The sequence below is a fragment of the Aquila chrysaetos genome, chromosome 21, assembly GCF_900496995.4.
Source record: "Aquila chrysaetos chrysaetos chromosome 21, bAquChr1.4, whole genome shotgun sequence".
Classification (NCBI taxonomy): domain Eukaryota; kingdom Metazoa; phylum Chordata; class Aves; order Accipitriformes; family Accipitridae; genus Aquila; species Aquila chrysaetos.
The window spans coordinates 14,686,547-14,713,750 of record NC_044024.1 but is presented as its reverse complement, the minus strand read 5'-3'; the positions used below and the strand labels follow the sequence as shown (position 1 = coordinate 14,713,750).

The 27,204-nt window shown below is 37.1% G+C and overlaps 2 protein-coding genes across 5 annotated transcripts in view; both read right to left on the bottom strand.

Moving 5' to 3' along the window:
• Positions 1-874: 874 nt before the first annotated feature.
• FMR1NB (FMR1 neighbor) lies at positions 875-10,953 on the bottom strand. The gene is made up of 5 exons (XM_041119196.1): positions 10,884-10,953; positions 8,707-8,820; positions 7,018-7,155; positions 4,176-4,272; positions 875-977 (listed from the first exon to the last, which is right to left on the bottom strand). Exons 1-5 carry the CDS (start codon positions 10,951-10,953, stop codon positions 875-877), a joined length of 522 nt encoding a protein of 173 aa, XP_040975130.1.
• A 4,112-nt stretch (positions 10,954-15,065) lies between these two features.
• FMR1 (FMRP translational regulator 1) overlaps positions 15,066-27,204 on the bottom strand; it is a 34,565-nt gene continuing 22,426 nt past the window's right edge. For 2 of the 4 annotated variants that reach the window (XM_029996607.2, XM_041119082.1), the window contains exons 11-15: positions 25,353-25,439; positions 21,829-22,024; positions 20,337-20,516; positions 18,839-18,921; positions 15,066-17,031 (exon numbers count right to left, since the gene is read on the bottom strand). In XM_029996607.2, coding sequence (XP_029852467.1) covers positions 16,870-17,031; positions 18,839-18,921; positions 20,337-20,516; positions 21,829-22,024; positions 25,353-25,439 — 708 coding nt within the window. In that variant the 3' untranslated portion in view covers positions 15,066-16,869. The remainder of the gene's footprint in view (positions 17,032-18,838; positions 18,922-20,336; positions 20,517-21,828; positions 22,025-25,352; positions 25,440-27,204) is intronic. The other 2 variants (XM_029996608.2, XM_029996609.2) reach the window with 2 other exon arrangements.

Below are 27,204 nucleotides of genomic sequence, written 5' to 3'. Positions count from 1 at the left end.
GGAGTCCTCCCCCTGAGGAGGCAGGATCGGCAGAGACAACGTGTGATGAACTGACCCCAACCCCCATTCCCCGTCCCCCTGCGCTGCTGGAGGGGAGGAGGGAGAGAGAACCGGGAGTGGAGTTGAGCTGGGAATGAGGGAGGGTGGGGGGAAGGTTTTCTAAGGTTTGGTTTTACTTCTCATTATCATTGATTTGATTTCATTTGTAGTAAATTAAATTGATTTTGTTTCTTCCCCAAGTTGAGCCTGTCTTTTGCCTGTAACCATAAGTGGTGAGTGATCCCTCCCTGTCCTTGTCTCTGCCCATGAGCTTTTCTTTATATTTTCTCCTCATCCCACCGGGGCCGGGGCAGAGGAGTGAGCGAGCGGCTTCGTGGTGCTTTGTTACCGGCTGGGCTTAAACCACAAGATGTCAGTTGTAAAACACCGCTATCCATACAGAAGGACAGATTTCTCAGTGCATGTAAATGGATCCACATCTCCTGAAAGCAGCAAACCCTTACTTTGCTTTTCCACTTTCCCATGCAACACAGTTTGCACATGGGATAAGGAACACTGAAATGGCAGAGGACTTAAACCTAGGACTGAAATATTGTCCATGGCTTGCTCTGCTGTCATTTAGCATCCCAGGACAGCAATCAAATTCTTGCAGGCTCGTTACTTCTCCCACAACAGAAATTGAAGGTGATCCCTGATAAACAGTGCCTTTTGACTAAGTCTACTGGACTGGGAAGCAACAGGCATTTAGTACTGCATATGTTTAGTATTCTATACAGACCTGATATAAGATAACAATCCTAAACTGAAAGAATAAAAGAATACTCCAAGGTTAGTTTACCTTTTTTTTTTGTCCTTTGTTAGAGTCTTTCTTAAGTCAATCCAATAAAAGGCCATAAGTGTCTTCACTAGGTGCTCTTTTCTTCCACACAGTTTGCTCTACTTTCTTGTTTGCCCTTCGTAAAGGATTGAAACACTGACTGCAACATATTAAAACAACAGCTGAAATTCGTTGACTTCCAAAGAAGGAATTTGGAGATCACCACCTACACTTTAGCTGTGAAATCCTAGCTCCAGTGAAAAAAACTGCAAATCTACAGTTGATTTCAGAGGCCATCAGAAGATTTCATCATTAGAACATAGACAGATTAAGGCTAGGAAAATAATTTCAATAAGCTTTTCCCATCTCTTACATTTTCTTCATGAATTTCAGCTCACCTGCCGATTCATATAATGCAACCATGACCAGAAATTTCCCCAGTAACTAGTCAACCAAATTCTATAGCCTGCTTCCCATAGCCACACTAGGAATTCAGTAGAAGGAAATGAAGACTTTTCTAATTCTTACTCTATTTTTAAAATCTACACAATATTATTCAAATACAGCACTAGTTAAGTGCACCTGCATCTTCCTAAGCTTTAGTGTCTTAACCTACCCATCATTGCATGTGGTTGTTAATGAAGACTAACAAAACAGAGAAATAAGATAAGACAGCACAGTTACGGACATAGCAAAAGTATCAGAGAACACAGCTCAAGAAGAGATATTATGTTGATAGCACACAAGAGAAACTGGCAATTACCAGCGAATGGGCACATGTAGATTCTGTTTCCTGCATGAAAAATACCATTGGATGGAAGCAAATACACAATTCATCAGTGGGGATGTGGAACTAACAAAGCCTCACTGACTTAGGAAATGACTCCTGCTGATCAAGTGTGACAAGGGGAGGAGTACTCAGCTCCCTCTACCAATTTCACAGGAATTCCATGCTCCTACACGTACTTAGTCTGGCCACATTATGGAATTACCTCTGCTGTTATAGTCCTGGGCATCTCTTGACAAAAGGTCACCCCTAGCTACATAGCACAAAAGCCTTCAAAACCTTTCCAGGGTCAGTCACCCAGGCTTGGTATCTGTCTCTCTCTTTTTTTTTTTTTTTTTTTTTTAAATATAAGTACAGACCCCTGTGGGAAACCTTGGAATTTGTTCTAGAAGAGGCACAGTGGAACTAATAAATTATTCCAAATTTCATCAGGACAAGCCATCTTATTTTTTGATAACTCTAAAGAACAATTTTACTTTTGTGCACGTCCATTGCAGTACAGTTTGGGCATTGTACATAGGACCCTCTCAACAATGACTGAACAATATTGAAAACAAAAGAATTTCCATCCAGGGAGAAGATTTTAGGCTCACTGAAGGAATGCTTTTCAAAGCCATATCCTCTATCAACTGCCTCTAAAACTGGTAAAACTCAAAGTTACCATGCTATAGGATTGCTCCTTTCCTAGAACTCAAATATATGATGTTGGAAATTAAAACCATTTAGCATCTGGTTAATCACTGCATTAAAAAACAAAGCAAAAAACAAGCCATAGCAGAACAGCAATATTCCTAGTTTCGCTGGCTGTGAAAAAAACACAGAAATGATCATTTAAACATTAATGTGAATTCTCTCAAAACGAACACATATTAATTCATTTTCCAGAAAATTTATGATAATTTCATGTTAATTCTTTGCCTCCTGTTTTCAGAGTCACTGATGACTCAGTGCAGCTATCTGTATGCTGAACATCAGCTGTTGAGCACAGTGTAAGATGTAATGTGGAGATTTTCACAGCAGGTTTTGTCTAAATGTGGAGCTCCATAGCAAACAGCCATCTGCTAAGCAGCCGCATTAGTAAACTCTATGTGTGTGTGTACGTGCACGTATATGATCCCACACAGACTACTAACATCTTAGTAAAGCAAAAGTTTAACACTTGGGGAAAAAAAAAAAAAAAAAGACAATTCTGTCATAGTAACCAAGCTATAGCATTAGCCATTCAATATGAAATACCCCCTTAGAAAAATAAAGCACAGTTACATTAATACATTCCATCTCAGTTTAATGATTTTGATATCGTGGAGCTTACATTTTCTCATTATCATAAGAACATATACACATGCCAAAACTCTTCACAATATCAAACGCTAAACTTCTTGCATAGCACTCACAGGCTGTAACGTGCCCTATACATTAAAAAACCACCACTGCACGTTAGAAGCATTACAGATAATTAATTCACCTTTCTCCCAGCCACACTCCCAGCCCATCTCTCCTACTCTAGTCTGGCCTACTGCTTTGCTCGTTCCTTCTGCATCTTACTGCATAACCCTAAGTCTATGGCACACAGACACTTTTCTACTTGTTGTTCTTTACAAACTGCTTTTTCTCATTCATTTCTTCCCTATTACCTTTCAGATAATTAATTCCTGCTTGCACATGTCATTTCCTGTGCAGCAGTCAATTGTTTACCATAGAGAGACAACATCTCTCTCTTGTAGAAGTGCCTTTGAAGGCGGTGGTAAAAGAACCATTTTTCTCTCCTTTCTCCCTGTGATTTTTGAGAGCGAAGGCAAGTAGCAGGAAGTTCTCAGTTGTTTCTGTTTAAACTTACGTTACAAAGTGAAATTAACTTTTCCTCAAAGCTTTCCTTTTCTACCAATATTCTGGGTTTTCTTTGCACTCAGGACACCGTGTCCTAAAAACCTATTCCGGGTTGAACAGGATGGGCTGTGTGCAGTGCTGCAGGCTGCCCGATAGCTTGGTTTGCCCTTAAGTCTCATTTGCCATCTTTTTTGCTCACGACTGGCAGCAGTTGGTGTTGCCTTCCTGCCAAAGAGAAGAATGGAAACCGAGTTCCTTTAACGTACGTGGACATGCTAGCCTTCGGTGGGGAGCAGGGGCAGAAAGTGGGGGAAGATAACTGGAGAGTCAAGGGAGCAAAAGCCTGCTCTTCCACACTGCGGCGTACGGGCCCAGGAGAGGACCCGCTTCCCGCGGAGCTGAACTCAAGTTCAGGCACCGCTGCTCTGGGCTTTATGTGCAGACTTCTCTAACCTGCAGGCAGCGTGCCTTTGTGTTTTACATGCAGCTTCCCAAGCAAGGGAAGGAAGATTAAGTCCAAGTCCTTTGTCACTGCATCGTTAGAAAGAGTACCGGGGTATTAACAAACTTTTTTCCTTAAGCCAAACTGTTTTATGTAGCTTCAAAATAGGAGGACTCCTTTTTTTACATTTGCACATTAGTTCCCTGCCTTTTTTCCCCAGTCTTTTCCCCCCTCAAAGATGTCAGTTGTCCATATTTTCTATGTTTAGAAGTAGATCATAAATTTGGTCTAGTCATGCTTACCTTCTCTGCAAAAAGGCACAGCAACAGAATGGTAGACACCCCAAAATAAAAAATCCTCCTGCCACAAGCACAAGCAGTCGAAATGTCAGTTGCAGATCTGTAGAGTCAGCAGAAGTTTGCATTAGTTATGAAGCACTCCGAGATATATATTGAGGTATAGATGGCAGAGATTAGCCTCTAAGACAGACATGTACGTATCTCAGCCAGCAACACAATGGAAAAAAGTAGATGTTAGAAATGAGCTCAGATGAGAAAAATCAAGTCTCAAATTTGATCTGAGTCCGAATAGCCCAAGTGTTTGGTTAGTTTCAGAAGCAACTGGGGTTTGAGTGAGCCAGGGGGCAGGGGGGGACGACCAAACCAAAAAACCCAACAGTGTCCTGGAGAAGCTTCTTTAAGAATGGAGACAAAATCATGCAAATGAATGCTATTTATCTATTTCAGTTCATAACTTTTGCAGCATTTTCTTAAAGCCTCATTTTATTCCTAGTGAAATTCAAGACAAAACTCCCAGATAAGTAGGATATACTTGATACCAGTCAAGTATGCAGCCTGTGACCAGCTTACAGAAACACAAGTGCCATGAGTCTAATATCTGCTAAGTGCTTCTATTTTGTCAACAGATTGCTATGAGGCAAACAGCATGCGCTCCCAGGGCAGTAAGTGTTTGTGTTTTCTTTGGACATATGTTGTACATCCAGGGTCATTCAAGTAGCTAATTAATCTATGAACAAATAATTCTGTAAAATAGTCAGCCCTTGATATTTATGTCCAAACAACAAAAACTTAACTGGAATGAAGAATCAAGCAGTCACAGCTGAATAAGCATATTTAATTTTAACATTTGCTTGAGTGTCCTAAAAATGAGCAGAAGAGCTATAATTTTCACTGTACAGCTCTTCTTCTTGCTATAGTGAAGTGTCTTTTATACATAATATAAAGGCCCAAGTGGGGAATGAATATTATTAAAACATTTTATTTCTGCAGTATGTCCCTAACTAACAAACAGATTTTGATGGCCTCACACTGAATAGTACTTTCTTCTATCAAAAGTTACCTAGGTAGTAGTAATTATAGCTGCCTTAGCACTGGAATGTTGGAGCTGCTCAACTACGAGAAAAATTTCAAAAGTTTGATCCTGACCTCTGCTTGCTTCTGAGCAAACACAAACAAGCAGAAAGTGAATTCATGTTAGCTTACAAGTATTCCCTGGTGGTTTCATATCTGTATTAAGTCAGCTCTTCCTGAAAACTGGATATCATCTCTGAAATCAACGGAGTTATGCTGAATTATATCAGGAAGACCTAAACCATTGAGTTCTAGATTATGGTTTCCTTTTACTAATTTAACATCCATGTTAGGCAATATTGCCTGTGGCCGAGAAGTCTTCCTGCTTAATTGTTGGTGAAAAAAAGGATACAATATAACAGGAATTGCTGTATTAGAAAAACCATAGTAATATTTGTCTCTGTTCCTATTTAAGTCTGTCATGAATCTCCAAATACCACTCTAATATCTTGACATTGTTCTTGACAGAAAACAAATGAGATGCATATCCAGTGTCAGGGCATGAGGCAAAGGACACAAATTAAGACACAAAATTCCACCTGAACTTAAGAACTTTTATTTATTTTTTTATTTTTACTGTGAGGGTTCAAAACAGAACTGGAACAGGTTGCCTGGAGAAGTTGTGGAGTCTCTCTCCTCTGACATATTCAAAACTTGACTGGACACAGCCCTGGGAAACCTGTTGTAGCTGACCCCGCTTGAGCAGGGAGGATTGGACCATATGTTCTTGAGAGGTCCCTTCCACCCCCAATAATTGTGTGTCTAATAAAAAGCCTCTAACTTTTTTGCATTTTTCAGTTTGTTGAAGCAACTTCACCATGAAAAGCAACAACTGTTTCTACAAAGCTGTATAAACAGGAAAACAGTTATGACAAAAATTAAGATATGATACAACCCTTTCAGTAAAGCAGAGATTACCGTGGAGTTATGTGCAAAGGTAGGATATACAAAAATAGTTTGCTGCATTCTTTCATATGAGAGAAAAAAAAAAATCACGCACACCAAGTCCACGCTCAAAGAAAAAAAAGGAAGGTAAAGTGTTATGTTAAGGCTAGAATTTGAGAACACAGAACCACAGAAATTTTGGTTGTAAGAGACTTCTGCAGATCATGTAGACCAAGCTTCCTCCTGAAGCAAGGCTATCGCCAACACGGTCAAGTTGTGTGTCTAGCCAAGTCTTGAAAACCTCCGGGGATGGTTACTCCACCACCTTTCTGATTACTTGTTCTAGAGTTGCACTACTTTCCTAATGAATTTTTTCCCCCTAAATTTCCCAAGCATCCGTTAGTGGCAATTTGCATTTATTATATCATCTGGCTCTACCCAGAAGAATTTGTGGCTCCCTCGTCTTAGTAACTGCCCTTCTAAACAGGCTTCACTAGCTATTAAATAACCAATTAGCCTCCTCTTCATCAGCTTAAATACATCCAGTTCCTTCACAGCACTTTCACAGTCACTACTACTTGGGATTAAACACCCCTTCCCACAAATAATGCCTTCACCCCATTCTTTGTACTAACATATGTGACTGCATTTATTTGTATCACATCTCTTGTTCTTTGCGTGTGCTGGCATTGCCAAGATATCCAGACAATTCTTTATCAATGAATTGTCTTCTGTATTAATATATATGCAGAAATAAATGCAAGCTTACACTTACTTTGAAGAGAGTGGTGACCTGAAAAACTAAAGGAAGAAACAGAAATGAAAGTTACATTGTCTGACCAGAAACAGCACTGGGCTGTGAGGCAGTAATCTACAGAAGTATACTTACTGTCTTTAAATGGCATGTAACATTGCAGTTCATGGATGCTTTTGGAAGGACAACATTTATTTTCCAAGCATTCAGTTGTGTTAAGGCCCTCTCCTACATGACAAGGAATTAAGGTTTGTTCGTCTTTGCGACGGCATGCTTTAAAAAAGAGAAATAATATGTAAGATCTCTATTCCAGGAGCAATGCTCAAGTAGAGGGAAGTTATCATTTTGGTGTCCCTAGTACGTTTTGATAGGGTAAGTCTGCCAGAAAACAGTACCATTGACTTTCATGTATGTTCTTCCCCCAAACTAATCAATCGTTGTATTAAAATCAACAGAAAAGCTAAAATCATGTCATACAAAAATCTTAAGTAATATGCTGTTTCAGTAACAAACATTGACAAAACCAAATCTAAACACCATTGTGCCATTTCTTTGTACTTAGGTTTGTAAGGTTAACTGGGAAAGACAAACTACATTTTCTGACTGGACTGTTTCTAATGAAAAACAAAAACACTTTTTTTTTTTTTTTTTTTTAAGGGCCCAGCATAGAATATATTGCAACTAACCATCTCTGGCACTTATTGCATGTTTCTACAAGTAGCTGAAAATCAGCTGATAGGAACAAAACCCCAAGATAGCCAATCCAGTTACTGAACAAAATATTTAAGCAATAATTTAAGAACAGATTTATTGATAATCATCAGCTCCTCTATGGGAAGGGCCTAAATGTATAAGATAGTTACAAACAGAAGATGTCTCTATATATTTAATTCCTGTAAAACTTGGTTATCACATCCCTTATGTAACACTTGCACAGCAGCTGCAAAGCATCATTTGGTGTTCCAACAACACTCCCAAGACTGGCTGCATTGTCAGTCTCATGTTTATCGTAGACATTACTGGTAGCCAAATTCAGTTTATTAAATGGGGCATCAGGCACTTCACAAGACCTCTGTGTTTACTTAGGGCTAGGTGGTAGTAACAGCAGTAGAAGTATGCTGATATTAAGGTAATACAGAAACATACTAAGTGAAAAGTGGTATTTCTGCTTCTCCTTTCTATTTGTCTGTGATCCAATTATGGAACCAGGCTTGCAATTTTTGTACATGCCAAGTCCTTTCTGTATTCATAGATATTATCTTTCTTGTTGACACTAGCAAATTAGCATTGCTATTTCCTTCTCAATAATTTTATGAAGTAATGTAGTTCTTGTCATTTAGCTGCAGCCATCCAAAAGGTGAGTGGTTCAGTCTAAGCTAATGGCCCTGAAGCCTTCCCTAGCCAGTAGAAGTAGAAGAGACACTACTGTGGGGCAAAATCCTTCTCTCACTTAGGATGTGTCAAATTGCTCTCTCTCTCCTATGCGTACATGGGAAGACTAGAAAACTAGTTTAGATCAGATACAACAGAACTAGGCAATGTGGATCCTACACCAAACTGTCCAGCATTTCTAGCACAATCACATCACTGATGATGAAGGGTTTTGTAGGAGGGTAGTAATGCAGCAAAAGCAAATTTATGATTGTTCCGAAGGGGCATTTAATGATAACATTTTGAAGAAATCTAGTGAGTTTTAGAGTATCAGACTGAGGTTTTTAAATCCACTAAACGCTGACAGGTAGCGGGGGGGAGGGCGACCTGGAAGTGAGGCAGAAGGGGAAAGGGAAGAGAGAAACAATGCTGCAGTGATGAAGTGACACTTACTCACTGGCCTGAAGAAGCTTAAGAGAGATTCATATGCATGTTTCAGTTTCATGTTAAGTTTGCTGGGTGCCACTTCACTTTTTTCTAAAACATGCTGAGTTGGTGGTGCAAAACCTGAAAGCTCATAATGATTAGCTCATTACCATCAAAATATCCGTGATTAATTAAATGCAATGACATTTTCATACTGATTATCTTTCATTATGAGGGCATTTATAGTCTTTATGAATTGTGATTACTGATGGCTAGCAAGGTTAAGCATAGATGTCTTTCTGTTGTATTCACTTACATTACTTCAAATTGCTTCATGAACCACAATGAGTAAAGAACTAAAGCTGTGAAATTTAAATTAAAGAGTCCATTCAGGTGGAAATTCTCAAGCTAAAAAGCCCTACTGTTCACCTATAAGGTGCAGGTTACATGAAAACTCTTGAGTTATATCTATAGAGGTATTTCTCTTATATACACAAGCAGAACTTTCAGCCTTTGTTTCAGATAAAGATCAGACCCCAACTGAATCACAGAAACATGCTGAAAGGCAGCTTTATCAGATACAACCACACACTGCATCTATCCCAATATCTTGTTTCAGACAGTGACCTACAGCAGCTGTGTAGAAAAGAGCAAAACATCCCTGAATATAGAGGTACTGGAGTATTTTCCCAAACCACAGTGATTTGTGGCTCTGGGACTCCTCGATCACCTTTCATTTACACTACTCCAGAAAATGTGGCATCAGTAAACCTTGCTGTCTCACTACATCTCTTTTTCATTAAACTGAAAGTGCAAATCACAGTGGGACTTCACTGGCAATCAACCACTCCACAATGAGAAAAAACACCCCAGTATTCCTATTCGCTTGCTTTTTTTCCTCTCTCCATGAGAGAGAAACTTACACCATCACAACTTTAATAGCTTTCAGTGATGGAGTTTACTGAAGGCCATTTCATGGTTTTAAAGTTCCTTGTGAACAGAAGTGAGATCATGGCCTAACCAAAAACTAAGGTATTGAACAACTTCAGTCTTTTGGACGTTTCTTCAGCTAGCAGCATCAGGAGCATAAATTCTCTATTTGTTCTGGGGCACAGCTTGCATATTCTGTGCCATACGAAACTCCCTTGGGAAAAAGCAGCATCAGAGTAGGAAAAATTGAACGTATGTCAAAATACAGAATCTGAAACTACCGTATAACAGAAACGTGACCAGCAAAGTTTACACTAACAGTTATGTCACGGTCCACCTCCCCACCAGTAATCAAAACAGAACAACAGAAAATTTTAAAGATTTTGTAATGATTTCACAGGAAGTTCATGAGATGAGGTATCCGACAATCAGTAAGAATTATGTGAAACTAAGAACATGGTTGTCCTTCTCTCTCATAAGAGAGTTTAAAGAGACACAAGCCATATACATAGGTTTCATGGGCACTGCTGATCAACATAAGCTGCATCATGTACTTATGAATCACATTTATATCTATGCTAGAGCTCACACACATACACATCATGGAAAAGTGTTTTTTGCCCCCCCCCCCCCTTTTTTTCCCCAAAGACAGGATGACTTCCTCATCTAGGTATTGCAGAAGCATTTTACAATGACACTTGCAGCAACTGACAGCTTTTCACCAAGATCTGAAAAGGTAGTCTCTGAAGTCTGGTTTCTCAATGCATAGAGGATCAAACACAAGCTTAATGTGTGGGCTGATCCTTTACACTTGTCAGATGACCAAATTTAACTTCTGGTGTGAGTGCAAGTTATCAGCCAAAAATCTTTGCTAACTATTTTGAGCCACCTGCTGTAGTAAGCAAATACATAAAATCTCAACAGATTAAGAACACCTTTAACTGTATGCTGGAAAAAAGAAGTCAAAGTGAGGAAAAAATAGAATAATCTATAATCAAAGGTAAAATAAAAGCAAGATACACTGCCAGGAATGAAACAAGCAGCATGTGTTTCTCATACAAATGCATGAAGAGGGAAATGGGAACTATAGTTGGGAGAAAAAACATATTTTGCTGTATTTAAGTGTCAGGACTTATCAATCCCATCTGGAGTAATTAACTGCTTGTAATATTTGTATTTTTCAATCATTACCATGACAACAAAATTGTAAACTGAACTTCTTGCTAGTAAAAGCACTTCTTCCATGAAAATGCGTTTCTCCTTGCAATACTCACTTGAATTAATACTATAAAGCAGTATCAGTACCACACAGTTCCACGCTAGATGGGTGCCAATTAGCAGCATTACTGCAACAAAACCAACAGTAATAATAGGTACGTGGTTATGCATAAAAAAATATTATTGATCTTAACTTCATATTTATGGATTGTAACAAACAGGACAGCGGATTGCTGCACAGAGCAGGACTGCCTTTTTTTGCAATACAGAGGAGACCAAACCCAGCAAAAATTTTTCTTGCAATAAGAGATTTTGAAGAAATTACTCATTTAAAGAAAGGTTAAAGGGAGACATCTTGTTAACAGAGACTAAGCAAAAAATGATCTCCGAAGTGTCCCATAGCTGGACACCCGATACCTTAAAAAGATCACTTTTAACTAAATTTTTATCTAGGTTTAATGAACAGGATCAGGACTGAAGAACTATAAATCGCTGGAAGCTTACAATTGAATTCTAGTTTAGCTTGTTGAATTCTTCAGTCTTTTCAAAATCAGAGCGTATGAGATGCTTTGGATAAAAACATTTTTAAAAAGGTGGTTCAAAACAATACTACAGATAAAAATACTTTTAGCAATCCCCAAGTCATTCATAGTAATTTAACAGCAGGTTTGAGCTAGGTTTTTTACCTCCAACCAACCCCTGAAGATTGCTTTGCCAGACACAGTATTTCACTTTTGCCTGCTACTCCTGTTGTTACCCTAAAAAGGTCTTTTTCAATTATTACCACGTTTAGTTGTTAAAACAGCTTAAACCCAGAGACTATTTTGTTAGTATTGGTAAGGGAGGAGAACCCGATTTTCTGAAGTGCTACACAGGGAAAAGAAAGATTGCATTTTACACAGGTATCAGCCTTTGAAGGGTCTGTTCTCTCTGCACTCCTACTGCTAAATGAGGAAAGCTTTCCTGCAGTTAGAAGGTACCTGTTCTGTAGAGTAATATGCAAACACATTCTGTCCCACAGAGAAACTTTGCTTTGGTAGTTAAATGTGAAATTATTTAAGAGGACAGGAATCATGTTTACCAAGATACCTATTAAAATCTAATGCCATCCAAGACAAATATGGAAGAGGAAAACGCTTCCTGGGAGAAAGAAAACCAGGGAGACAGACAGTTCTGGTTTTCCCCATTACATACTTCTTTTGCTGTCTTCTCTGCTGCTGCTGGAAGACCACAGCTACTCAGAGTACAGCAACTACAGACTTGTTACGCACGGTGATGTGGAATCGAAGCTCATCACAATAGGCTCCCTGTTACTATGACGCAGCTCAGAATGAACAGTACAGATGTGATAAATGCATCAACAGAGGGGCCAGAAAAAAGCCACACACGTAGTCTGAAAAAATATTAGCCCCCCCCAAGACCATTACAAAGCCTCTTACGTCTTTTAATTCACTAAGTTAAAAGTTTGGTCAGAGTGGTTAAGTTAGAGCTTCCAAATAATCCATTAGATGCGAATTAATTCGGTAACAGGATCATCCTGTAGGTTCACCAAATACTTTTGCTTCAGGTGTGCAGATACAGTCTGACACAAATCTGTCTTGGACACTTCCATTCCTTTTATTAAGGAAAGGCTCTTTGAATAGACTAGGAACAGTGATTTAAAAAAATACAGAAATCTAAAGTAAATGCAGATGCCCCAAAATCACCAGTTCTCCAAACAGCTGAGCTGCCTAAAGCAGTTCGTTATGTTTTAGAAAAAACATAGGCTACAACAGCCATCTGAACAGATAAGTGATCTTGAATAAAGTTATATATTCACATGCAAATGTTGTGGGTTTTTTTTTCATTTCAGTTAATTGAGTTTAAAGGGTCTTTTCAACCTAATTTGTATGCAGCATTACCTTGCTAATATAAGCAACAATATACAGTATCCTCAATTTCACTGTTTCATTCTATATGCAGACTAGACACAGCCACTCTCAACAGTACCAATGAGGAGATACTTAGAAACGTCCAATACGGAACAAACATTCTTCATTTTCTGAAGCATATGATTTCACATGCAGTTAAGATTTTCCACATTGATTTTTCTCATGGAACACTGCATATAGTGCGATGCATTTCTGATGCATGAATATGTGACTTTTCAGACTGCTAAGAATCTGAGAAAATTGACCCCACAGTTTGTGCTTCCACACAGCCCTCAAAGAGCACAAGAATTACTACTTTGAAGGCTACTGTAAAGAAATTTTTAAACAACATAAAAAAGTAATAGTGGCAACTAATTTATATTCATCGTTTAGTAGCAAATATTTATCTCCACTACGAATTGCTCAAGATGGATGATCTTCATAACCATGAAAGCAGGAGCGACAGATGTGGGATACATCTAAAAAAATTGTTAGGAGTAGAAAAAAAGATTCATCCCCTGATGCAGGCAAAAGATCCACAGGCTGCTGAGAGACTCATACTGCTGAAAAGTAAAGTGCTGTGGTAGTAAATCTAACCCTTTCAATGATGAAAACAGCATAAAAATGTGACGTGAAAGCTACACTGCACTTAAGTCTAGTGAAACACTGGCACAGAGAACCTTGCAGGTCAAACTGAAATCTATTCAGAACACTTAACTCAAAAGAACTAACCTCACTTTTCCTAACAGATATAAAGCTGTCTTATACTGTTAAGGTATTAAAAGTTTTCGTAGTCGCCCTGATTTTCATGGATGTGAATACAGCTGGCAAAGACTCTTTGACTAGCGTCTTTCAGGATGAAAACCTAAGTACTGTTAAGTTCAAGCGGACGACAAACAAGCTTATTGCACACTACTGCAGAAACTACATCAACCTAAGCCTTGTCACTTCTTAAAAAATTCTTTGAAGTAGCCACCAGAACCAATATCAACATCTCCCCCCACCACTCAACACAGATATTCTACTACAAGTCTTACTGTTTCTGGAAATAGACAAAATCTTTAACAATAGAATAAAAAACAGAATAAAAAAAAATTTGAGACCCACCTTTCCTCTTGCAGATTAATACAGAATGCCACTTACCAGAACCATACAGCAGGGTTCCTGAAGTGACTGAGGAATACTCACTGGAAGCTAATTAATCTATTCCCTTCTAATATTCAACACTAAAGGGTTTTGCAGAGAAACATACTGCAGTTCAGGAAAATAAGTTATCTTTCACAGTAAGTGTTCCTATGAAGAAAGTGGAATCTACACTCAGTATCATACTCGAAGTACTTAATTTTGTTTCTGGATTGTTGAAATAAAGCATAGTACACAGTATTTGATATTAGAGGCACACAAGGCTGAAAAAGCTCATCTATAACTAAATTAAATAATTTCTGTATTCAAGAAACTAAATCTCTTTGCTTCTTGAACTCATGAATGCTCAAAGGAGAGATTTTTATCTACATTTCAAAAAAGCTGTATAAAAAGATTTTTTTCCCTGATAAGGTTTTATACCAACTCTGAAAATCTTAACTTCCCACCATCATTAACAAAAATGCATTTAGTAAAGAAAGGAAACACAAATTTTCTATTTTCGTAAGTATTTGTTAATTCATAGGCTTTCAGCTTAACCCTATTGAATTTAGACTTTGGCATCATTCACAAATACCTCTCACTCTTTTTAAAGAACTTTATTTTAAAAATAATTTTAATTCATTAGACCATACTTTATAAGTTACCAATAGGACGGACCTGAACTCAAGCATCAGACATTTGTTGCACTTTCAAGTTTTTTAACAATATGACTTTTCAAAATAAAATTGTACATTTAGATTCACAGTTTAATTTGTTGAAATTTAATAACATTTAAAAACACTGGAATTTGAATTGAAAGGGATACATGTTAAGCACACAAATACTGAAAAAGGTCATAACCCCAAAATGCACTTGAAAATGGAATGCAGCTAATTAGTCATTGTAGTTTAGTAATTTCACATTTAACCCAGTTAGCACCTTAGTGAACTCAACCACTGAATGTGAGAAATACAGTGCATGTAGTGTGACAACTCAACAGGTACCGTACCGCTTCATAATGAGATTGCATTTTCTTGAGCATTATGTGCCATATTTTTGAAAACTGGTAATATTTTAGAAGTCTTCTAAAATGTGTAAATAAAAAATGGCTACAGTTAAAGTCTAAACAAAGAAATACTTTCTCTCTACTTTTTGTAAGTTGAGATTTTTAAAAGCAATCATTTATAAGGATTGCATCAACATCAGTTAGCAGAGGAAGATCAAACTTTATTGAAACTGCTTGCATACAAAATATATTGCACTATAACCAAACAAATGTCAACATAAAATCCAATCTGTTGTAGCTAATATGTACAGAGAATATTGCCCAAGAGCAGTTACATTACAAGGTCAGTCTACCTTGGTTAATTATCTACAGTATTTTAAACCAAACAGCTTACAGATGATGTGTGCAAGGTACCAATTTCTGTTTTCAAATACTATACATTCCCAAAATAAATAACTAGAAATCAACATTAATGTTTGGCAATACTTTTTAAGACATTTTTATATTTGTTAAATCATGTGCAGTTCGTTGCCGTTTTTAGTATGCTCACCTGTATGCAAGGAAAAAAAGAATGAAAAAAACCAAAGAAACAAAACTCACAAAATACATCAGAGGCAAGGTCAAGTTTGTACAATTCTGTACATAAACAGTGGCTCTCCTTCTGGAATAATCTGAATAAAAATAGATTAAAATGAAGGTCCTTATACAGTTTTGCCCAGTAAGTTTAATGTGTGATCAAAAATAAAAGAAAGCACAGCTCCTCCCACCACTTCCCACCCTTCCCTGGTGTACAACTGTACTTTGGATCAAATCCTGTGACACCTTCAAATTGGCTGGTAATTCAGACCTTGTACCTCAAAATACGATGAATTTTTGTTCTACCTCCAATATTTCCAACTACTGTATCTGTACTTTCCAGGGCATTACACGTGGTGATTCTCCTCCTACCTCTCCTGAGATAGCCCCCGAATTAAAATAAGCAAATAAAAAAATTTTGGGAGGATGAAAAATATCAGCGCTTTAAACTGGTCATCTGGCCAAATAGCAGGCACACATTACTAGCTCGTGAACACGCTACACTTGTTCCCTCAGTAACAATGAGTTTTTTAGTTTTCCACAATGGAAAGGTTTTTTTTTTTTAATTATTTTTTTTTTAAAAAAAAAAGCTTCGGTACTGCCTACAAAGAAAAAAATTACACCCCTTTTTCAATAACACTATTTGCCAAATCTTCAGTGCAAAATAAATTTCCTATTCTTATAACTGCCTAACTCAATGTTTATGTAAGGAAAAAATTATGGAAAGCATGCACTTGTCTATAAAGTACTAACGTCTGACAAGGATTGCTACATATATTTTACATTTAGTGTTACCAACTCATCTTCCCTGATTTCTGCATCCAAATATAATATTCCTACCTGCCAAGATATAAAAAAGGCACAGATCATACAACTTTTTTTGCTAATGAAAATGACAATTGTTACATCACACATATTTCAGGGTCCACTAAAATATTGAAAAAGGTGGACCAGAATGTGAACTGACACAGGACATAAAACGACATAGCATTTCATGAAGAACTTGTAAGTTAGATTGAAAACAGAAGCCAATTTGATTACTGCAAACACTATTTATTCTGAAAATCGAAATTGAGCAGTGAATTTGACCCGATGTGTTAAAATGGTACAACTGAACAGAAAGTTTACCAATGCACAGCTCAGTATTTTTAAAACAAACAAAAAAGAATCTTTCATTTTTGAACTGCAATATGTACTTGAAAGCGATTTTTGGAAATTCAGATATTTTTATGCAAATATTTGAATAACTTCTTATTCTGAAAACAACTGCATATTGTTGATGTTAAAAAAAGGCTAACAGAGAACATATGTTCATTTCATGCCCTGCGCCATCTTGCCTACTATTTGTCTTTGGCCTAACAAGTTTCTCTAACATGGAATAGGAATTACCGAAACAGTATAGGAAATATGACTTTAAAATTATGCAGTTTAGGGTACTCCGTTCACCAGCGGCTGTTGACCATCTGCGCTGTCCGTTTTCTCTTTCTTCTGATTACGTTCTTTACCCGTGCGCAGCCGACTACCTTCATTGGAGGTATTCTGTAATGTTTTAGTGTGGACACTCCTTTCATTATTGCAGTCAATTCTGATCTGGAACAAGTCAGAGTTATATAAAGCATTCTCTTCCTTTCATCCACCCCTTACGCATTTGCTACCTTAGCAGCCTGGGAGGAGCGCTATTTATTAAGTAGTCAGAAGACACAAATAGTACCACACTCTTATGGCTTTGTTAAATGTATCCAGCTGAAATGGAGAGTGTGTGAGTTCTTTTCTGTTCAAAAATGCCACATACTTGTGACCTAAAAAAACCAAAACCAAAAAACCACCTGTCTACCTAGCCTTGGAAGCTAAAAAAATTCTTTTCCAGCATGTTTGTGCAAGAGAAATTTGAAGATGGAACTTTGAAACATCACTTCAAGAATTCAACTTTACTTGCTGTATACAAATATTTGAAAAAAAAAAAAAAACAACAAACCCCAAAACAACACAGGAAAGCTGCCATTAAATGATACTAACACTCAAAAAAAATATCTCCTCAGCTACCTTTTGAATCTGAAAAAAAGTTTCATTTAATCCACCAAAAAGACTTCTGTGGCCTTTTATGTGGTCAAAAAAAATTTCAAAAAAGCAAAATTTTTATGCTTGTAAGGGGGATAAGCCCTTATTCCTTGAAATATTACGCAGTTTTTACAACTTGATCAGTCAGGTTTCAACGATATGCAAGTACTTATTTTCATATAGAATATCATCTCATCCAAATCTCAGAGCAACAGAAAAAAAACAATCACGACTTGTTGATAAGTGCCTTAGTTTCTTTTTCAGCACCATGATTCTCCACCGCCTACTTCAAACTTTATAAGTTAATTACTGATTAACTATAAAAGTTGTGTGGCCATAAAAAAATTTTTTTTGGCATGTTAATTGTTTGCATTTCAGATGCGTATTCAGGTACTACACCTTCAAGTTCGGCACTCCCACTTGGAAAACTAAGCATTTGGTCACTCGTTCCATTTCTCCCCTGCCCCTCCTTTCTTAAACAGGCTTTCTAAAACCAAACCAAGAGTCATCTCAATCTCCCATCAGAACCATGACTCCTGGTAACACCACGCAGAAGGCAGCAGCTTGCAGCTGCTCATTATTTCTTCCTCCCAACATAACTCATCCTATGTGGTAAGAGATGGTAGAAGGTTTGCATGTTACAATTTGAAGCAAGAACAGTTTCCACATGAGGAAACTTAACTATACATAAAATATCAGCCTGAATAACTTTATGCAACAAAACATATTTGAAAAAAATCATAGAAATATCTTTATACAAGGCTATAAAATATTTCAGGTTATAAAATATTTCAATATATGAGTTGAACAGTTTCTTGATGTGCATTTTTAACTTACTTTCTAGATTGCATAGCCTTCAATTGCAAATGTTTCATTTAGTAGTGAAGGTAGTTTCTGCAGTTTAATCTTTCTTACTCTGAAGATTCTGGCTACAACACACTCTCTCTTTATATAAAGCGTTAAGGATTCTCCTCCCTCAGGTATATAGGCGACAGACAACAATACACAACGCAGCAAGAAAGAAAAGCTAAAAACAAAAAGCTAGTAAGAACAAAGACTGAAATCAAGCTGGTTAGTAAATCCTTGGGACTTGTGATCAGAGTTCTAACGAAATGGAGAGCTAAGCTAACATTACGAAGTTGCATCTTTAAACAACTTCATATATTGAGATTCCTGTGTATATGTTACAGAATGACATAGAACTCTTGTATATCTGATGAGGGAATTAGGGAATAAGGAACCACAAGGCTACTGTGTCGCTTGCGGCTTTGAAGACTCTAAAGTCAGTATATGACACACAATTTTAAACAGTGCAGACTTCCAATAAGAGAAAAATTACCTCAAGAGATCCATCTGCTGTCCTCCCTTTTGCATCTCTTGAGTTACGCTGACGGTTATCTGTTCGTGACTGTTCATCATTTCCTGTAAGAAAACTTAATTAACTAAGTTGTTCGACAAGGACATATGATCTTCTTTTACTTACAATTTATGCAAGCATAACAGCGAATTACTTCAAAATTCTCATGCTAAAGAATATTAAACAAACATTCTCAATAACATATAACAACAGTTCTTAAACTATGGGCCAAGAATCACTACAGAAAATGTTCCTAGGTGTTAATCAAAGCAGACAAAACCAGTGTTGAAAACCACCACAGTTTAAAAGAAACTGTCTACTGACTGAAGAAAAAACACCTCTCACAAAATGATTAACCATAGGAGAGAAATACAGTCAACTTTAGTAAGGTTTAACAGGTTCACATTTTTTCTAATGGCTTATGAATAAGCTTTCTAAATTCTGCATTACCTTCTTTCAAAAAATCTTGTTAAATTAAGCAATACCCCTACTTTGAAAAAAAAAACATTTCAAGAAATAAGCAGAGTTGTAGACAAAAATATGTGAACAAATAAATATAACGACATATCACATTATAAAATATATGTATTTAACGTATTTAAGTCTCCTATCTTACTTTTGCCTGGTCATTTCCATTGAACAGATAAATTACAACCTCACATAATCCTGTTGCATGAAAATCAAAATACAAGAAGATGGGAATATGGACAGTTGAATGAGTAAGACAGATTATAAAAGATTTTGCTATATCCATTGACAAACTAGAACTTGATTCCTTGCCTCCACATGTGATGGCACAGCCCACAAACTTGAGTCAAGATGCATACTAGGAAAGCAAATTATTGAGAATGCTATCCCAATTTATTTATATAGGGAAGAGAGGCTTTATGTAACATATGAAGAGACACTGGGACGGAATGCCTCCTCAGCAATTCTGCGGATGACACCAAAGTGTGGGAGGTGGTCTGATACAGTGGAGGTCACGGCTGCTAATCACAAGGACCTCAACAAGCTGAAGGAATGGGCTGACAGAAGACTCATTAGCTTTAAAGATAAATGCCAAGTCACACAGCTTCAACAGGATAACCCCATGCAATACCACACGCTGTGGACTGACTGTAGGTAGCAGCTCCACACAAAAGGAGCTGTCCTGGTGGACAACAAGTTGAATAAGACATGAGTGTGCTCTTTCAACAAAGACAGCTGACTGAATAACGGGTTGCGTTAGTAGGAGCGTGGCCACCGTGTCAAAAGAAGGGATTATTTCCCTCTGCTCAACATTCAACACATCTGAAACTGAAAAACATCTGAAATCGAAAAATATTCAATTTAACAGATTGGCAAAGTAGAGAGAATTCAGCAGAGGGCCACCAGGATGGCTAGAAGGTTGTAGCAGATGACAAAACAAGAGGCTGACAGAAGTGAGTTTGCTTAAGGATTCCAACACTGACCTCTTTTTCAAAATTAAGTCTACATTTACCTTTGAATCCTCCGCGACCCCTCCCTCCTTGCCCTCTTGCACCACCTCCACGTCTTCGCCCATCTCCTCTACGAAGGTAGTTGTCTCGCTCCTCTTCTGCTGGGGCTGCTGACCAATCACTAAGTTCATCTCTGTGATCAGATTCTGTTTCAGAAGCATTTGATGCTTCAGAATTAGTTCCTATCAAGAGGATAAAAAAAAAATCCAAACATGCCAGTGTAGCTTAGCATGAAAATACTACAGTAGAATGAAAAAAGTATATATTAAAAAAATTTTTTTGTTGTTAATAAACAGTTCTGGGATGTTTTGCTTCCCAACCTCTATAACATACATAATACAGGAATGTGTATAATAGACATTACTTCTTCAAGAAGTCAAGACAGACATAAATGAAATTTAGAAATGTCTTTAAGGTTAAATAATTGTGCGCCACACATTTATAGTTACTTGGTGTTATCAGCCTATCAATATATTATTGAGTCTACTATGCAAATGTAGTAAGTCTAGTAAAACTTAAGAAGTCTAATAGACTAGACTTTCTTTCATGTTTCTAAAACTGCAGGTTCTGAGTATTATCTCTCCTGTCTCCCCTCACCACTGCAACTCCTCTATGAAAAGAAAAAAATGCTATCATGAAACAGCCTGTAATACACACTACAGAAGCAGAGAACAAAGCTAGAATGCTAGAAATGTATCAACTCCAAAATAACTGGTCATTACAATTTTTCCAGTTAACAGATCACCTTCACTGAAAAAGCTGCTTCTTTCCCTCAATTTTTTCCCCTTCTAACCCTGTTACTAGCCAGGTGAGCTCACATCATCTGAAAATAGTAAAAGGGCTTCAGCACAAAAACATTTGTTTTATGTAGAACATAAGCTAAGACTGTCTTATCAAGATCATACTACAGGCCTTTGAGTCAGGACGGACACCAGCTGACCTATGTTATGGATAATGAAGTAATAGATTGCTGTGAGGAAGCACAATCCTGAAAACTATTCATTAACAAATTATACAAGGTTTTAAAGAGGAACACTGTATTTTGGTGACTATGCTCTTCTAGTAAAAACATGAAAGTTCAATTTAATATAAGGAAAATAGGTTTTCTGCACATTGAGCTACACAGTATTTTCACTTATAAATATTTACATTAAGATAGCCTCTTTAATGCTCAAATGAAAACTGAGGCTTTATTATGAGGAATTGTTCAAAATATAGATAAAACAACAATCCTTGCCCTAAAGAGTTCATAATGTAGAAGCATGCTATAAGAGACAGGAACTGCATGGAAATAAGTTTAGATTACATATAAGCACTACATTTTACTTCAGAGTATTTTCTACAGCATAAAGTTCTATAAAATCTTCAAATATTAATACTCAATATTAATTGAATTTCTGTTTTAACAGCTCTGTTTCCAAGGCCAGTCTTTTCAGGAAATCAAAAGACTAACAGGCCACTTGTAAAACTGTAACTGTACTTCTGGTTACCTACCTGAAGCATAGCCTGGACCACGTCTGCTATGCCCTCTGTTTCTGTAAGGTCGACTACCGCGTCCAAGTCCTGGACCGTCATCAGTCATGTACCCTTTTTCCTTATCTGTACGATTTGGTGGTGGCCTAGAAGTAGCTCCAATCTGTCTAAGCTGCTCATCAATTTGCAATCTTTCCAAACGCAGCTGGTCCACTTCCTACACAAACACAAGCATAGCAAGTCATATGTAACCACTAATCATCTGAATATACAGACATGCAATTCTAAGAAAGAGCACTTAAGCATTGCAGCTAATAATCTATGTAGTACTTAAGTAGTAACTCAGCTTTGAGAGTAACTAGTTTACTAAAAAAGAAAAACCCAACAAAAAAACAACAAAAAACCTTTCAAATGTTCAAATCTGTTACCAATACAATTTTCCCTGTTGCACAGTTGGCAAGTTTAGGTTTGTTTAAAATAGATATATCAAGAAAAAGCACTCAGATCAACTGTTTTCAGAGATACAATTAACTATACTTCAGTATTAAATTTATGATATTGTTACCCTTAAGGAAGTTAAACATTCTTTAAACAGAGAAATTAACATTCCCTTATTTTTGAACACAGTAATATCAACCATTTATAGCATTCCAACAGTGGCATAATTTAAACTTTTTAGATTCCAACACAAGCTTCTTACACTGTTGCATGTAACAAATATCAAAGTTTTAAACCATTATGATGTAATAGTATTGTTTCATAAAAAGGGCTAGAGGTTACACTGGTGTTAAATTCTACTTAATTATAATGAATAATACTAGGTAAGTGAGGAAGCATAAAAGCATAGAGCAAAGTGCTGTAGCTCAGGCATAGAAAGACAGCCAGCACACAGAATTCTTACCACACATAACTACTAGAAGAAATAAACACAAACAATTATCTACAGCTGCACATACTCAGGGACTACTTTTGTCAGTTTGAGATGTTGTCTAGCTGACATCAAAAAGTGGCAACCAACTTTTTTTTTTTTTTTTTTTAAATCAGGGAGAAAGCTATTTATGGATGTTTCAGAGTGATATCAGAAGGGACCTCTGGAGGTCACCTAGTCCAGCTAGGACTTTGACAAGATCCCTTGGCACTCAGGGATGCATCCCATCAGGTCCTGCTGACTTGTGTATATTCCCCCCCCCCCCCCCCCCCGCCTTTTTTTTTTCCCTCAGACATTCCCTAACTCAATCTTCCTTTAGGAAGGGTAAAGTCTCCGATGCTCTGGACTCTCCCATTGGTTTCAAGGGCCTGGTAGTCCTTAGGACAAATCTTAGCAATAAAAAAAACCAAAGTGAAGATGACATTCAGTACCTCATCCTTTTCCTTTGTGACCAAGTTCCCTACTCCATTCACCAGCAGGCCTGCATTTTCTGTAGTATTCCTTCTGCTGCCAATATACCTGCAGAAGCCCTTCTTGTTGCCCTTCACATCCTTTGTCATATTCAACTCCAGACAGACTTTGGCTTTCCCAAATTCAACCCTGCACACTCAGATTGTGCCTTTATATTCCTCTTGGGTCACGTGTCCTTACTTCCTCCCCTTGTATACTTCCTTTTTATATTTGAATTTTGCCAGAAGCTCCTTGTTAATCCATGCAGGTCTCCTGTTACTTTTGTGTGACTGCCTGCATATCAAGATAGACTATTCTTGAGCTTGGAGAACCTGATTCTTTAAATATCAGCCAGCTCTCCTGGACCTGTTTTCTTTCCAGGAACGCAGTCCATGAGATTCTTCCAAGCCAATCCCTGAACAGGCCAAAGTCCACTCTCCTGAAGTCTGGGGCTGTGATCCTGGTATTAGTCTTTCTCATTTCTCTCAGGATCCTGAACCTTCACTACGTAACAGTCACTCCAGCCAAGTCTGCTTTCTTCTTTTATAGAGAAATTCACTACTTTGAGTTGATACAGTACATTTGATGTTCATGCCCTATTGTGTATCTTTTTGTAAAAGTTTCCGTAATAAACTTTGCCTGGAGGCACAGAAACACAGAAGACCTTAAAGGAACAAGTCAGTTCCACTTCTTGTCAGTGAACTGGAAGACGTTATTCTGCAACTGAACCACAAGGCAACAGACCACTAAGATGACAACATTTTGTGTGTGTATGTTAAATGGGATGAGAAGGCCAAGATCAAAATCTCCAAGATAAGAATCTATCCTCTAGTTGCTATACAGACACTGTTGTATGTGCTCTTCCGTTCAGAAAGGACAGTACTAAGATAAAGTGACCCTAATTGACAATGAACTGAAGAATCTAAAACAATTGCTGGGCTATTAAACACTTTACACTCACATGTTAGTACCCAATTAAGTACTGACTAACATGCAAGTACCCATTTAAGGCTACCAAAGAAGTTAAACCAGAAATACCTTTTGAAAGAATAGTGAGCGTGCAAAAATTTGCTTGATTTTTAGTACATGTTTTCATGCGGTCCTTCTCTGCCTCTACTACCTGACAGCTGCAGAGCAGCTGTATCTCTGCTCCAAAACACTGATAAACCCAAGTGCTCCACAAGCAGGATTAAAAGGTATAGTTACCGAGTAGGTAAGTAAAGGAACAAAAGTTGTTTCTTCTTCTAACTCCTCTGATACCTGTACTGGGAAGTTTTTTAGCTACATACTGAAATTTTAGCATTCTAGAAGATTCAATGATAGCTACTGCACAGACTGAACATGTATCAAATTATGAATGGTCTGGAGGTTTCAAAAGAGATGCAAGAATGTATTTAACTAAATGAACTCAAAGCAGTCCCTACTGTTATCATCTGGCCCTGCCATCAAAGATTGAGCACCTGGCCATAATAACCATAAGCAAAAGTAACTATGAGCAATAATGTGGGATATTTTTTGCTCCCTATACAAAAAGACAACAAGCACTGCAGACTACTGGAGAAGTTACACAGCCAAAAGCCAAACACAACATATAAAGCTGAATTGCCTACAAACATCCTCAAGTATGAAATGTCAATTAACTACAGAAAAAGAAACACTTAGAATCACATATGGAAGACAGATATCTTTAATCTAAACTAGTGACAGAGGGTCCTTAGGGAGGGAAATCCAGAGTACAATAACCAGGTAGGCTTCTGGTTGATAGAATTTTAAAGAACGGATGCCAAGCAGTTTAGGGTTTTAGAATAAAATGCCCACTGCATACAAGGTCTCTGCACAAAATGCTGCTTGCTTTGCAGTTGCATGAGGGACTGACTATTCCTTGTATATAAAGTTGTCAGCATTTTTTGAGATCAATTTTTTTATTTTTCTTATTACTTTGTATTTTGCATTCCGAAAAAAATTATTTTTCATCCCATCCTTCAGATAAATGATTCTTTTAATAAAACATGGCTTTTACAAGAAGCCTTTTTAGACTGAAATGTGTTCTAACACTAATTTTTCAACAGCCTTCGGGGCCCAAACAGATTTTGATCATCATGTTATTGTTACCATCTTAAGTATTGATAGAAAAATTTCAGTGGTAGAACAGTATTATTTTCCTCACCTTTAAATAATTAAGATGATAATCCAGAAGAACAGTTGCATTAGTGATGCTATCCTTGGTTCCCACAAACACAAATGGTACCATTCCCTAAAACACAGTAACAATAGTCCTATGGTTATTGATTAGGCATCAAATACTGAAGAGAACCAAACATTTTTACTGTAAAACTTGAAAACAATTTTTACAACATGGATAAGCATAAATAAAAAAAAAAAATGAGACAACAGTATATTTAAATTTTTATGTTAACTAGATCATGTAGACTAATTCCCTTTATGCAAAGAGCTTTTATCATATGCATCACAATGCCAACATTTATTTTTCTGAAAAAGTAAAAAAAAGTCAATTCAAAACACTTCATGTTTCCTCCCTTCAAAATTAATACTACCTTTGCTGATCACATCTACTCTCTCACACCAGGTTCTTTTAGGCTACACATCATTAAAGAAGCCTTTGATATTTTTAAAAAGTAAATCAAATTAACACCACGTCATAAAACAAAACTTGATGCTTCTTGAGGACCTCTCAATTTTTAAAAGGCAAACAAAAAAAATATTCAAGAAATAGAGTTAGGATTTCAGGTAACGATTGCTAACTTACATTTCTTCTACCTTTCAAGAATTATTATTTCAGTGATTCAACAAATACCTCAAGAATGTAAAGCTGGAAATTCTAATGCCTCAAATTATGACACTTGGAGATAAAATATCTAGAGACTAACTTAGGCAGCCAAAGCAAGCTAAGAAATCTACCTAAAAGGCCCCCTGAGTGCTGAAAACAACTAAACTTCAGCAGATACAAGGATTATTTCCACACCAAAACTCCTGACACTAAAATAGGTCTATGCAGCATTTCAGAGGTGTGACTGCAGCCCACGCAGACCCAATGAGCTAGCTTTAAACTACTTGACTCTTGTAACAGCTGCAGCCTCAGCATGGCAGTATAAGCTTCACTCTGGACTGCAGTCAACCTGAAAGTCTCATAGACACTCAGCTGCTGAAACCTATGCCAGACCCTGGCTACACCAACTGAATTAATTTAAATTTTGTTTTAGTTCTCATCACGACCTCTAAAAACACCTTTAATTTTCACTGTACACATACCCTTTACAGGACTGCATTTCAAAGGAGGGCTTTTTTTGCAAAAGTTAAATGATTGTAGACACAAATGTCTTAAATAGTACACGCACAGTATGCTGAGGTTCCCTAAGAGTGGCAAGTCTATAGTTTATGCTTTCTGGGGTTTTGTTTGTTTGTTTGTGTGGATTTTTTTTTTCTTTTACATACAAACAACTTTTGTTAGATCTTACACATTTGCATTAAATAACAAGGGAAAAAAAATTACACAATCCTCTAATCCTAAGAAATCTCAACACTAACACTAGCTTTCATGAGCATTAGAAAGCCTTTAGCCACAGGCATCTTTGACTGAAGTGTTCTATTATTTGGGGTATTTTAAGTTTCATAAATATTTAATACCACCTGATAAACAATGAAATTTCTACTAAACTGGCATTAACTAGCACATAGTATCTATTACTAAAAGATCACAAGACAACTGACTTAAAGAGGCATTTAAGGAAATGGCTTGTTGCTTTTAGCAGTGGATTCTAGGTGTAGCAATGCCAAGTATTACGAATATGAGCTTTTAACAATGTCAAGCAATTTTAGCCATACAAAAGCATCAAAGTGCTTATTTATTGAACCTTATTTCTGTCTTCAAAGCAAAAGTACCATCTTCAACTTAGTTTCAATGGTGAATACTGAGCAGACCTTACGTGCTAAGAAATTGACAGATAAAAATAATATATACTACTATAACAAACAGTACCTATCTCATTTTGAAAAGATGA

Excerpts from the sequence above, each read along its gene's own strand:
- FMR1NB (XM_041119196.1), bottom strand. The coding sequence starts at position 10,953 with ATGCTGCTAATTGGCACCCATCTAGCGTGGAACTGTGTGGTACTGATA. Across the intron at positions 8,821-10,883 it reads GCTTTATAGTATTAATTCAA|GTTTTGCACCACCAACTCAG; the intron begins GTGAGTATTGCA and ends ATGAGCTTTCAG. Across the intron at positions 7,156-8,706 it reads AAGCTTCTTCAGGCCAGTGA|CATGCCGTCGCAAAGACGAA; the intron begins GTAAGTGTCACT and ends TCTTTTTTAAAG.